This window comes from Hylobates moloch, unplaced genomic scaffold, assembly GCF_009828535.3.
Source record: "Hylobates moloch isolate HMO894 unplaced genomic scaffold, HMol_V3 SCAFFOLD_2, whole genome shotgun sequence".
In the NCBI taxonomy this organism is placed as follows: Eukaryota; Metazoa; Chordata; class Mammalia; order Primates; family Hylobatidae; genus Hylobates; species Hylobates moloch.
Genome location: NW_026652277.1, coordinates 148,814,141 through 148,828,532, shown reverse-complemented (window position 1 = coordinate 148,828,532; position 14,392 = coordinate 148,814,141). Strand labels below are relative to the sequence as shown.

Sequence of the window (14,392 nt, the reverse complement as noted above, 5' to 3'; positions counted from 1 at the left end):
TAAAACTCTCCACAAAGTCACACCGTGGGAAGCATACTAAGCTATTCCCAACAGCAGAATGACTCTCCATTCTACTTTCAGATGCAGAACAGCAGCAACCCAAATGCTTTCCTGGATGGTTTATAAAATCAACTGACCCACAACATTTCCCTTGTAAACAGCAAAGACCCCATCCAAGTCAACCAGGCACTAAGCTGGATTTTCTCCTAAAACCTAAAACGTGTCCACCCTATGGAGCCAAAGGTGTGGCACAGGTTGTACTGTCTCCTCATCATTTCTTTTTTTGTTTTGTTTCTTGAGACAGAGTCTGGCTGTGTTGCCCAGGCTGGAATGCAGTGGCGCAATCTCAGCTCACTGCAAACTCTGCCTACCGGATTCAAGCAATTCTCCTGCCTCAGCCTCCCTAGTAGCTGGGATTACAGGTATGTGCCACCACGCCCCACTAATTTTTGTATTTTTAGTAGAGACAGGATTTCACCATGTTGGCCAGACTGGTTTCAAACTCCTGACCTCAAGAGATCCGCCCAACTCAGCCTCCCAAAGTACTGGGATTACAGGTGTGAGCCATGGCACCCAGCCTCCCCATCATTTCTAAAAGATTGCCATTGTACACACATTTGGATATTTTACTTCTAATATACTTTTATATTCTCATATTTAGTTCTAATGCATGTTATCTTCTAATTTTTATTATAATATTCTAAACTATAACCCTAATAAAAGTCTCTTCTTCAAAACTAACCAAAACATGTAAAGACCCATCTCACCCAACCAGACCACATGCTGCCTAATCAAGATACCACATTCGCACTGAAGGCAGCGCAGCTGACAATCGAGAGACACTAACTGTTTCAAGGGGAGTTTTCCTACTGCCAAGGATTCCCCTTCCCATGATGTTTTTGTTAGCACTACCTTCCTCATTGCTCTGCCAGGGTGTCTATTAGCAAGAATTTCTTGGCAGTTAACTCGCAATTTCCACATGCCAAAGAAAACTGAAGGAATCACAGGCAACAAACAACCTGAGAATTCTGAGGTTGCCATCTACCATGGAGCAAATGAGTAGACTGATTACTAAACGTACAAGAAAGCCAAATTCAGTCCATTCAAGCCACAAACTAATTATATTGTGTTTCAGGCACAAACACTATTATTATATCTTTCTTAAGGTTTAAGGGTTGGCAATAAAACTCCCAGTTTTTGTACATTTCTATAAAAATCTCACTTCAGAAAAACTAGTTAGTAGTTTCTGGTTTGCAAAGAATTGTACTATTTGTTCCTTAGTGTTTTAGTAAATGCTATTATAAAAATGAGAGAGTAAGTTTGTCCCCAAATAACAAAGGGGTACGTTTCAAAGGTTTTATAAATAACATTTATTCATTATTTTACATTTTTAGCTTCTTTCTTGCATACATTATCTCTTTTTAGCCAGAAAGCAACACTATGAGATAAACAGGAGGGAATTTTTATCCACACTTTAAGTGTCGAAGGTCCAAGTAGATAATGAAGTAACCAAAACGTAAGACACAAGTTTTCTGTTTTTCTCTTTGTACCACACTGCCCATGTATAAGTTGGAGCCTGGAATTTTAAATCCATCTTCCCACAAAAGTAATATAATACATGGTGGTTTGGAGTCTAGACTAACCCACAAAGACTTTTAACTCATAAAGCCTGAATTATCAAAAAGCGTATATATTAGTTAAAAGTAGACTTTTGTGGACTGGCCTGAGCCCCTAGTATACATAGATAACATCATTTCTTTGGTAAAAAATATATCATATCCTAGAGAGAAAAGATCCTGTTCATATGAAGAATTGGCCATCCTTCCAATGCACATCCTCTGAGGAAACAGCTGTTGCTTTCAGAGCAGGAATGAAATGCATGCCACAAACGCATCCAGCCCCTTCCTTCTTTCTGGTCCCAGTGGCTATTAATCTCCCTACCAGTAGAGATATAAGAATATGATGACCACAGAAACACTATTTGCTCTCTGGGATTCTGGAAGTATCTTGCTTTCCATCGCTAGTAGAAGCTATGTGTTCATATACATTAGATATATGTAAGATAGGTATAAATCAGAAGTGCCTGCAGCTGGAAGAATGAACAGACTCATCCCTTGTTCCAATCTAACTTATGCACTCCAATGGGAGTGATTCAGAGACTGGAACAAGGCTCAGAGGGAGAAACGCGGGTGAGTGAGGCCCATGGTGGGCACACAGGGCATGGCTATTCATGAGAAGCCTTCTTTATTTATATCCAAATTAGAGAAAGTAATGAAATTAGAAAGAAGTGATTGAATTTTTTAAATATATTCATTTGCTCAACAAGTAGGAAATTAAGAGGAAAACATTAAATCCTTGCTATTCTCACTTTTTTCTAAGAGTATCTTCTACTTAACAGGTATGAAAATTCTTCAGTGAAGGTTTCCCCAACAGCTGTGAAACTCACAAACATGGTTCTTCTCTACAGGGCAGTTGTAAAGGAAAATATAGGAAACACCTCTTCCTGATTCCTTCTCCCCTTGGATTATGGAATGGGAAAGACTGCTTAATAAAATACCAGAGACTTAATCGTTTTAAGTATCACATCTTCCCAAAATACAAGTCAGGTTCACTGCCTCCAGAAGACAGTGTGATAAAGAGTAGTGTGGTTTCTAAGACTGGCTGAGCGTCAGAATTACTTGAGATGTTTTAAAAAATTTTTAAACAAAAAGATTCCCTGGCAGGATGCAAAGGTTGAAAAAGAAGAATCTGTGCTTTTACATCGCTCTGCAGAAAATTCTGATGGTCAGATAATTTCAAGAGCACTGAATAGTTCATACTCATCCTCCAAGCCTCTACTCTTGCCAAACACCTAGGAAGGCTTCATGGACACCCTCTCCTCCCACACCCAGGTTAGATGCCTCCCTGCACACATCCTCACGTCATGCACTTCCAGAGCAGCCTGTATGGCATTCATCTTATGAGATGACAGCTGTCAACAGACTGGCTCCCCAGTGAAGGTGGGAGCTTCTTGACGTTCAAGACTGTCGTGTGTTTTAATATTCCCAATGTCCAGCACAATGACTGGCTATAAATGTTCATCAAAGAAACGACTAACAAATCAGAAACCAAATTCCATAACTAGTTCTTTCCCACTGTGTGAATTTAATTTACTTAACTTCTCTAAGTCAGTTTTCTTTTCTCAAAATGAAGAGACTAAAGCAGATGATTTGTTATGCCACAGAGCCCTAGTCATGAAAAAAGCGTATCAAACCACAGCAAGGCTTTATGTAAGGTTGCAAACAGTTGAATGGCGCAGAGTATGTAGTCAATAAACATTTGAATATATTGATGCTTTTCCTTATTTTCCTCCTCACAAGTAACCTGGACAATAGTCAAATCTTTAACATTTTCAGTGAAGGTAAACCCAAATATCATGGACAGTATTGTTTTTACAATGACATAAAACAGATTTTTTTTTAATTTATTTATTTTGCTAAAATAGAGATGGGGTCTCCCAATGTTGACCAGGCTGGTCTCAAACTCCTGGCCTCAAGTGATCCTCCCGTCTCAGCCTCCCAAAGTGTTAAGAATACAGGCGTGAGCCACCGAATCTGGCCAAAACACAGATTTGGATATTTATGTAATTCCAGCAGTATTTCAATCAAGTAAGCATTGTTGCTTTAAAGTTTGTGAATGAAGCTCTAAAGGACTGAATCGATCCAATACATGAATATTTAATTAAAAGTTGACCTGTTCTCACTATTAGCCTGTTGAGCTCCTTTGGGGCAGTGATAACGCCCATCTTGTTCACTGATGGACCCTCCCAATGCCTAGCAAAGTGCTTAGAGGATACCACACAGCTAATAAACATGTGTTAAATAAATGGGTACTGCTGAAATTAGCAGTGGCTCCACAATAATCAAGGGCATTATCTAGCCCATTATTTTCAGAAGTAGCTTATAAACTAAAGAATGACCTGGCTCAACATTTTGTGAGACACGTCAATATTATCTGTGATTATTTTATCACAGATTATCATTATATATGAATATAATAATATATTATATTATTATTATTATACCAATAGATATAGACAATTATTAAATAAAAAACAAGACTTGGCCAGGCACGATCATTCACATCTGTAATCCCAGCACTTTTGGAGGCCAAGGCAGGAGGATGACTTGAGCCTAGGAGTTTGAGACCAGCCTGGGCAACATGGCAAGACCCCATCTCTACAAAAAAAATAAAAACGTAGCCAGATATGGTGGCACACATGCCTGTGGTCCCAGCTACCTCCCACCAGGAAGCTGAGGTGGAAGGATTACTTGAGACTGGGAGGTCAAGGCTGCAGTGAACTGTGATCACACCACTCCAGCCTAGATGACAGAGCGAGACCGTGTCTCAAAAAACTAGAATAAATGAAATGAAATCAAAATTAAAACTCAAAAACATAAGTATTAAAAGTGAAACAACTTATAAAGAAAAAATATATATATAACTAAATTTACTACTCATTGCTTCTAAATACATGTTTACTTAATAAAGTACTTACTTCCACAGTCATCCTGAATATCTACAGTAGCAAATGGCATGTCTACCAGAGAATCCATAGTATTGGCTTCAAATTCCTCTGACATTTTCTTTTTTCTTGATACATTTTCACACTCATTGGAATTAATTCCTCCTTTAACATACCACAAACAGAAAAAAAAGGATTATTTAGCTTGTTATTATTTAAACATATCCTAAATGAAAATAACTCAGCTCACTGAATTCAATATAAATTAACATCTGTTAAGAAATGTACTACTTGTGTTCAAATATATCATAAAGCTATTTATATAAACATGTATACCACATTCTGTATTTTTGTACACACTTATAAAGCTTTAATCATTTTCTAAAACACAGTATTCAATGTATGATTAGATGAAAACTGAGTCAATCAATAATCCTCAAGATCTTTTATACCTATATTTTAATTCTAAAACTATGTTTTTTTCACATATCTTTTAAAACAACCAGCAAGGTTTTGTCAGTCATTCTCATTCTTATTTTTAGCAATATCACTTATGTGTTCTTATTTGTACAAGTTCTAGCCTATAATTTTTTCTTCAGTAAAGACTTTTAAGTTGTTTCTCTCCATCATTACATTTAACACTGGATATTTAGTTAAAAATACATGGTTCTAAATATGCTTTTCTGAAAATTCAATTATTAAAAAGCAAATGATCTTACAGTTTCCCTAACTCCTCTCCCATGGTCATATACTAACTTTAAAGCCATATTTCCTATTTGGTCTTTTTTTGTTTTCTTGCTATGGGTAGAACAACCATATATACCTTGGGTGGAGGTAAGAGAAAGGTGTATGTTTAAATTGATAAAGTTAATTGCTAAATTTATCAGATGGTGGTCTCTCCAGTGCCATTATAACCCATGCCTTTATTGACAGACACAAATGCTGTCTGAACTAATAAGATTGAACAGAATCCTGGAACACTAATATAATTTTTACTCTACATATTTACTAAAGACTAATTTACCACTCAAGATGTTAAAGAAGTCCTTAAATTCATTCTCCTGTAATACTCTATTTTCAGATACAATACCTGTAAAACACACTCCATTAAGAATATAGCTTACAACATAGCTATGATGATAGGCCACAGTTAACATACAAGCCAAAAAACACACATTTTTATTGCAATTTGATTAATCTCTACTATTGTTCACACACACACACCCCTGTTGTATTAGTCCATTCGCATTGCTATAAAGGAATACCTGAGGCTGGGTAATTTCCAAACAAAAGAGGTTTATTTGGCTCCCAGTTCTGCAGGCTGTACACAAAGCATAGTGCCAGCATCTGCTTTGGTGAGAGCCTCGAGAAGCTCAAAATCATGGTGCAAGGCAAAGGGAAGCCAACGTGTCACATGTCAAGAAAAACAGCAAGACAGAGAGGCAGCGATGCCAGCCTCTTTTAAGCAACCAGATCTCACATGAACTCATTACCGCAGGGAGGGCACCAAGGCATTCATGAGAGATCTGCCCCCATGACCCAAACACCTCCCACCAAGCCCCATCTCCAACATTGGGGATTACATCTCAACATGGGATTTGGAGGAGACAAACATAAAAACTATTATCATTCTGCCCCTGGCCACCTAAATCTCACTGCAAAATATAATCATCTCTTCCCAATAGTCCCCCAAGGTCAACTCGTTCCAGCATTAACTCAAAAGTCCAAAGTCTCATTTGAGACTCAAGGTAAGTTTCTTCCACCTATGAGCCTGAAAAATCAAAAAGAAGTTATTCACCTCCAAGATACAAAGGTGGTACAGGTATTGTATAAACACTCCCATTCCAAAAGAAAGAAATCCAAAAGGGGCAACAGGCTCCACACAAGTCCAAAACCTAGCAGGGGAGACAACAAACCTTAAAGCTCCAAAGCTCTCCTTCAACTCCACGTCCCACATCCAGGGCACAGTGGAGCAAGACATGGGCTCCCAAAGCCTTAGGCAGTTCTGTCTCTACGGATTTGCAAGGTGAAGCCCCTGTGGCTGCTCTCACAGGATGGAATTGAATGCCTGCAGCTTTTCCAAGCTCAGGGTGTAAGCTGCCAGTGGCAGCCCCCTTCCCACAGCTCCACTAGGCAGTGCCCTGGTGGAGACTCTGGGTGGGGGCTCCAATCCCACATTTCCCCCCAGCATTGCCCTAGGAGTTTCTCTGTGAGGGCTCCACCGCTGCAGCAGGCTTCTGCCTGAGCACCCAGGCTTTCTGGTACATCATCTGAAATCTAGGTGGAAGCTGCCACGCCTCCTTCACTCTTGCATTCATTCTGTGCACCTGCAGGCTTAACATCACATGGAAGCCTCCAAGGCTTACAGTGGCTTGTGCTCTCCAAAGTGACCAGAGCTGTAGTTGGGGCCTTTTGAGCCACAGCTGGAGGTGGAGAAACTGAGATGTGGGGAGCAGTGTCCCAAGGCTGCACATGGCAGCATGCCCCTGGGCTTGGCCCCTAAAACCATTCTAGGCCTCCAAGTCTGTGATAGGAGGAGCTGCCCTGGAGATTTCTGAAATCCCTTCAAGGCCTTTTTCCCCGTTGTCTTGGCTGTTAGGAATTGCCTCCATTTTAGTCATGCTCATCTCTCTAGCAAGTGGTTCCTTCACAGCCCACTTCAATTCCTCTCCTGAAAATGCTTTTTCCTTCTTTACCACAAGCCTAAGCTGCAAATTTTCCAAATTTTTATGCTCTGCTTCCCTTTTAATTATAAGGAAAGCAACTTTAAGTCATTCCTTTGCTCCCATATCTGATTGTAGGTCATCAGAAGCTGCCATGCCACTTCTTGAATGCTTTGCTGCTCAAAAATTTCTTCCCACTGCACTCCACCCTGGGCGACAGCGTGAGACCTTGTTGCAAAAAAAAAAAAGAAGAAACAAAGAAAGAGATTTATTCTATCAGATACTCTAAGTCATCACTTTTAAGTTCAAACTTCCACAGATCCCTAGGGCATGGACACAAGGCAGCCAAACATAGAGACGTTAACTGCAGTTCCCAATAACTTCCTCATATCCATCTCAAACCTTGTCAGACGGGCCTTCACTGTCCATATTTCTATCAGCATTTTGGTCACAACCACTTAACCAGTCTTTAAGAAGTTCCAAACCTTCCCTCATCTTCCTATCTTCTTCTGAGCCCTCCAAACTCTTCTAACCCCTGCCCATTACTCAGTTCCAAAGCCACTTCCACATTTTCAGGTATCTTTACAGCAACACCCTACTCTTTAGTACCAATTTTCTGTCTCAGTCCATTTGCATTGCTGTAAAGGAATACCTGAGGCTGGGTAATTACTAAAGAAAAGTTTATTTGGCCCAGAGTTCTGCAGGCTTTACACAAAGCATAGTACCGGCATCTGCTTCTGGTGACGGCCTCAGGAAGCTTATAATCATAGTGGAAGGCAAAGGCAAGCCAATGTGTTACATGGTGAGAAAAGGACCAAGACAGAGAGGTGGAGGTGGCAGCCTCTCTTAATCAACTAGATCTCTTCTGAACTCATTATCACAGGGAGGGCACCAAGCCATTCATGAGGGATCCACCCCATGACCCAAACACCTCCCACCAAGCCCCACCTCCAACACTGGGGATAACATCTCAACATGAGATTTGGAGGGACAAATATCCAAACTATATTACTATGTTCTGGATAAAAGCAAAAAACAACTTAGCCTTTTTTTAATTAATTAAGTTCAATGCCAAAAAACCCTAATAGTACACTCTTAATAATGTCACTATTTACATTACAGTTCAAATTTTAGGAATTATGAATGCCTCGTACACAGGTGTTCAACAAACGTCAGTTCACTATGAGTCTATTCATAAACTCGCAAATACGTGAAAAATGCGAGAACAAGTTAAATGCCTCTTTTCTATTTTTATGCTTGTGTTTTAAAAACGCAAATGCAGCTTAGGCTTAAATAAAAGTTTTCATAGATGAATACACATCCTGTACCTTTGAGCACTTGCAGCTACACATAAAGGATCACCACTGACCATGTATGTTACACTTGAAAAGCTAGCAATAAAACATGCAACTAAATAGAAACAAGGCTGAATGAAAATCAGAACAAAATGAAATAAACCCAACTATTGTTTTTCTTCTATTTTATTCTCAATCTAAGAATTTAGTGATATAAAATTGACCTATTTAACACCATCATCTCACTACTAGCTTCCAAGTTCTTGTGCTACTTGGAAATATAGATTCTTAGCAATAAGTGAGGGAGAGGAAACTTAATTTTGGGCTTCAACACATTTTGAAGGCAAAAGAAAGAATACAATGATGAATTAAATTAAGTCAATTTTTAAATAAGAAAAGTTCGTGAAATCGCTTAACTTTTAATTTCTCCTGAGCTCAATTAATCACCAACAATTAGACAGCAAGTGCTATGGATGTCATTCTGGCTATACCAAAGAGAGAATCACACAGTAACAATGGCAATAATAGTAACTGCACATTAGAATCACCTGCAGAGCTTTAAAAAATCACTAGAACGCATGCGTGTCACTGCAGCCAATTAAATCAGAATCTCTGGAGATTAGGCCAACCTCTGGTATTTTTTTAAACCTCTGCAGAGTAATTCTGATGTGCAAGAGTGGTTTTCCAATTGAAAACCACTGCTCCAGAAGATCCCCTTTCACTTCTTCTATACCTTGACCTCACACCAGACTAAGAGATTGTGTGAACAGTTGAGAACAATCAACTTCAAAGTAAAACCTTAGATCAGACCTCTACCGTCAGGGAAAACCTCGCAGATCCCCAGCTCAGGGCTGAGTTAGGTAATCCAATCTTCTAGGCACCTAGTGCTTCCTCCAATCACTGCATGTATACATTATGTTATACATGTCCGTTTATCTGTCTTATCCATTAGATTCTAAGGTAAAGTGACCATACAATTCACCAAACCAGGACACTTTTGAAAGTGAAAGGGACAACTTTCTATAACTGCACTCCATCATGTGTGGTCACCATAGTCGAAGTTCCTTAAAAGCTTGTCTTATTCTCCTTTGATTCCTCCGTGCCTAGCACTGAGTTCAGCTCACAATAGGTGCTCAATAAATTTTTACTGAATGAATAAATGTGATAAAGGTAAGTCCACATTTGAGAGTGGTTAATAAGTCACTAGTAGCTAGTGTAGATAGCTACAATGCAATACAGCTATCTCACTGCCCATGAAAAATAATTCCTGGTATTTAGTGGCAGCCTCAGCACATCAAAGATTCTCTCATTTTCACCAGATGAATAAAGGAAAAGTACTAGTATCCTATTTGACATGAAAATAAAAATTAAAGCATAATATGACTTGTTCAACATCATTCTTAACCTTGCTAAATAAAGCATATTAAACTCAAATGCAGTGTTACATCAAAATCCACAGGAGTCTAGAACTAGAAACACAAACAACTATCTTCTCTTAAGCTATAGAATAATAGGAATTATTAACTCAACAATTTTTGAGATAGGAATTATTAACTCAAAAAAAAGGAGTGCCACTTTCAAATAAGTCTTGAAAGAACTGCTGGTCATTCTATAGAACAATGTTTCTCAAACCAATATTTAGAACACTTCTTCCAGTTCTCTAAGCTCTAGTGTTTGGGCAAAGGTTGGTAGATGTGAATTAAATACATCAGTCATAACTACACTTTCTCTTATAGAAGGTATAAATATTTTGCTTTTGGAAAACTGCCTTAAAATAACCAACTCTTAAAGCATTTAAACCCTTTTAAGTTCATTGGGTTGAGCACTTAAAAGTCTCCTACAATTTGTTCTAACCATAGTTAAAATTCTATCTTTTGTATAAATCCAAATAAAAGTTATGCTTCCAAATGCATTAATAACATAAAGATGAGGTGAAGCTGGTAAACTATTAATATGTCTGTTACCACTACTAACAACAGCTAACATTTAAGTGCATGCTTGAAGCCAGGCACAGCTGGAAGCACTGGGAGGAATTCATTTAATCCACATGACCACACTATGGAGAGGTATTATTATGATGCTCATTTTACAAACTAGCTGATTAAGTACTTGCTCAAGGGTAAAACTAGTGGGTCTTGGGGCTGGAACTGGAATCCAGTCACTCTATGACCATTATGCCCTTTCTGGCACCGCACACTGCCACCTTATTATACACTGACTATAGCAATGTAAACGGAGGCAATCCTTTCAGAAAGCAATCTGGCAATAGATCAGATGCCACAAAAATATTCTTCTGATGTTATTCTTACTGCTATCTGGTTATCTATCACCCATGTTCAAAGATTCACCACAGCTTTCTTTAAACAAAAAAAGGAAAAGTGGAACAAAACTTAAATGCCTAATAACAGGGAAATGGTACAATAGCCAAGATTTGGAAGCAACTTAAGTGTTGGATAACTTAGGTTATCCAATGGAAAAAGGAAATATGGTACATATATACAATGGAGTACTATTCAGCCATACAAAAGAATAAGATCCTGTCATTTGCAACATGGATGGAACTGGAGATCCTTATGTTAAGTGAAATAAGCCAGGCATAGAAAAACAAACTTTCTATGTTCTCACTTATTTGTGGGAACTAAAATTAAAACATTTGAACTCATGGAGATAGAGAATAGAAGAATGGTTACCAGAGGATGGGGAGGGTGGTGGAATGGGTAGGGGGAACATTGATGGTGACTGGGTACAATAAAATAGAAACAATGAAAAAAATAGGGAAATGTTTAAACGAAGCATGCTCATGACAATGACAACTACGAACAATGACTATGAAGAATGCAATGACAGAAAAAAGCTAACAACAAACGCCAAGCTTTTAGAAAGGAAATATAAAACTGCATATGCTCTGATTTACAATTACGTGGCCAAAGGCTAAACAGTATAAACTGCTTGTAAATGCTACCACTATGCTGAATATATTCATATGTTTCTCATTTCTGCTATTCAAACGTTTCAAAATTGAATATTACCTTTCTAAGAAGGACAATACATACATTTTAAGTATATTATAAAACCATACCTTTAAACATATGCAAATATTCAAATACAGGTGAAGCAAATGCCTTTACCAAAAATAGGCCAACAGGGCCGGGCAAGGTGGCTCACACCTGTAATCCCAGCACTTTGGGAGGCTGAAGCAGGGAGATCACGAGGTCCGGAGATAGAGACCATCCTCGCTAACACGGTGAAACCCCATCTCTACTAGAAATACAAAAAATTAGCCGGGCGTGGTGGCACACACCTATAGTCCCAGCTACTCGGGAGGCTGAGGCAGGGGAATCGCTTGAAGCTGGGAGGCGAAGGTTGCAGTGAGCCGAGATCGTGCCACTGCACTCCAGCCTGGGCGACAGAGCGAGACTCTGTCTCTAAAAAAAAAAAGAGAGAGAGAGAGAGAGAGAGAGAAAAAGGTATGGAGAGTTCGCCCACTGTCACACAAAATGCAAGTTTCCTATCTGGATAATAAATGACTACTCAATTTTGTTAAGTAAGTCTCTCCATCACTCTACTAGGTAAATAGTAAATTTATCCCAGCTGAGCAAGTTGGCTCACACCTGTAATCCCAGCACTCTGAGAGAAGGACTGCTTGAGCCCAGGAGTTCAAGCCTTGGTGACATGGCAAGACCCCGTCTCTACAAAAAAAAAATACAAAAATTAGTCAGGCATGTTGGCACGGACCTGTAGTCCCCGCTACTTGGGGAGGCTGAAACAGGAGGTCGGCATGATCCCAGCAGATCTAGGCTGCAGTGAGCCATGATCGCGCCAGTGCACTTCAACCTGAGGAACAGAGGAAGACCCTGTCTCTACATACATACATATATACATACATAAATAAGTTTATTCCTAAGAACAACTGGAAAGGGCCTAGGGCATCCATTCTAGTCCTGGCTTAGCTACTAAAAATAGTATTAGCATCTTACACGTTAGTAAATGTTAACAGCTGCGTAGAAATCAACAAGTTACTTGACCTCCAGGCTTTCCTTTCCTCCTCATAAAAAGGGAACAAAAGTAAAATCCAAATTATTAGGGAGAAATGGACAAAACAAGTTAATAGTGTCCGAAAATGGATGAAAGGAGGAAGTAACCTCCACAAACATCTTAAACTTTATGAGTAAGGAAAATACACAGATATGCTAACAGGATCCTGAATTGCAAAGCTACGGCACTTAAACAAGGAACTGGAGTATGGCCCTTTTCTCCTTAACAATTTCCATTCCCATGCATTTCCTAAATTCAAAAACTCACTGTCATCATTCACTTAACTATTGTAAACATATTTACACGAGTTAACTGCTATTTATACAGCACACTTTAACGTTTTTATGCTTTTTATACTCTTGTATGAGTTTATCCTGTGAAACTCTTGCAGAGGCGCACATTTTCCCTAATTGGTTTGCGGACCCTTTTACTGAAAGTCCATCCCTAACTCGCTCTACTCACAAAGTTCAGTTCACAACAAACGCTGACCCAAACTGGAAATTCATTCCGGGCGCTAGTGTAGACTTGGCGCCAGTTTTAAAAGCGGTCATGTCCAAACCCGGCAGAAAATCCTAAATGAGACAGTATGGTGGTTCGGGTGCTTAGTATTTGTGATATAAGATAAAATCGAGATTTTACTAGGTTTTGTCTACATTTACCCACATCAACACCGTCGGAAGGAATGTGTATTGGCATGAACTTTGTGCAAAGGGTCACAGGATGAGAAAGGGAGAAAAAAAAGTGAAACTCGGGGATGGGCTCATACCCCCGCCTCCTGTCGAACCCACAATGCGTGCATTCAAACGCTTCGCTACAGGCAGCACTGATGTATACCCCGGTTGCACCGGGCTCCTCGGTGCTACCCTGAGTCCTTTTGGGATGGAGGGAGACTCAGAGAAGGGCCGGCGCGGGTCAGGCCCTCCCAGAGGTCGAGCGCAGAGCAGGCCCAAGCCCCCGCGGCTCCTGTCGCCCCCGCCCTGGCCCCGGCCCGCTGGGCAGCCCGGTCTCACCCGCTTCGGGGCGCTCCATGGTCGCGGCGCATGCGGGCGGCGCGTCTGGGCTGGCGGCAGCGACGGTGGCGGGCCGCGGCCCGGGGCTGGAGGCGAGGCCGAGGCGGAGGCCAGGGCGGGGCTCGGGGCCTGAGGGCGGTGCGCTGGGCCGAGGCGGGGTCCAGCGACAGGGTGCGGGGGCCCGGGCTGCGGAGGCCAGGCCTGCGGAAACGCGGAGCTTCCCAAGCCGCAGCCCCCGCGGCGGCAGCAGCAGCCGCAGAACCGGCATGCCAGGCCAGACGCAGGAACCAGCCGGAAGAGGCCGACCCGAGTCGCCGGTGGTACCCGGATTCGGGCGAGAGGCGCGGCCGCGCTCGGGCAGGGCGGGGGAAACTAGGGCCGGCGACTGCGGCGTCACTGCAGCCCAGGTCGTCTCGACTCTGCAATGCGACGCTGGGTCTTCGCCTGCCTCCCGAGCCCCGCGGCCTCCGACGGCCTTTGGCAGCCCTCATTTATTTCCCGTGGCGCAGCCTTTCCCGTCCCACGCTTTCAAGGGCGAGATTGGGACTAGGATGAAAGAATTCTCTGGCCTGGTGTCTTTTTAGAACCCATGTGCTTAGTTTTGCAATCAGGGTTCTGATTGCAGAATATTTGGGAAGAGCGAAATGTACAAGAACGAGACCTTGTACTTCTGTATAATGAGATACTTTATTTACCTTTCTTTTAAACAATGCAAATTGTGACAAAGTCTTTAATTTTTAACAATGATATTATGTTTAGACATTAAGAGGAAACCAGTTGCTGGTTTTTGTATAAGGTACTGCTGTGAGTAAATTGGGAGAAAAAGAAATTTACTTAGTTTAAAAGAATAAAAACCTTTCACTTGAAACAGAATGCTACTGGGAT

At 40.8% G+C, this 14,392-nt stretch overlaps 1 protein-coding gene across 2 annotated transcripts in view; it reads right to left on the bottom strand.

The window, feature by feature from the left end:
* AKAP7 (A-kinase anchoring protein 7) overlaps nt 1–13,844 on the bottom strand; it is a 153,042-nt gene extending 139,198 nt beyond the window's left edge. Inside the window, exons 1-2 of one of the 2 annotated variants that reach the window (XM_032159071.2) lie at nt 13,508–13,844; nt 4,538–4,669 (exon numbers count right to left, since the gene is read on the bottom strand). In XM_032159071.2, the coding sequence (XP_032014962.1) occupies nt 4,538–4,669; nt 13,508–13,775 (400 nt within the window). In that variant the 5' untranslated portion in view covers nt 13,776–13,844. The remainder of the gene's footprint in view (nt 1–4,537; nt 4,670–13,507) is intronic. The other variant, XM_032159064.2, reaches the window with a different exon arrangement.
* Nucleotides 13,845–14,392: the final 548 nt, after the last annotated feature.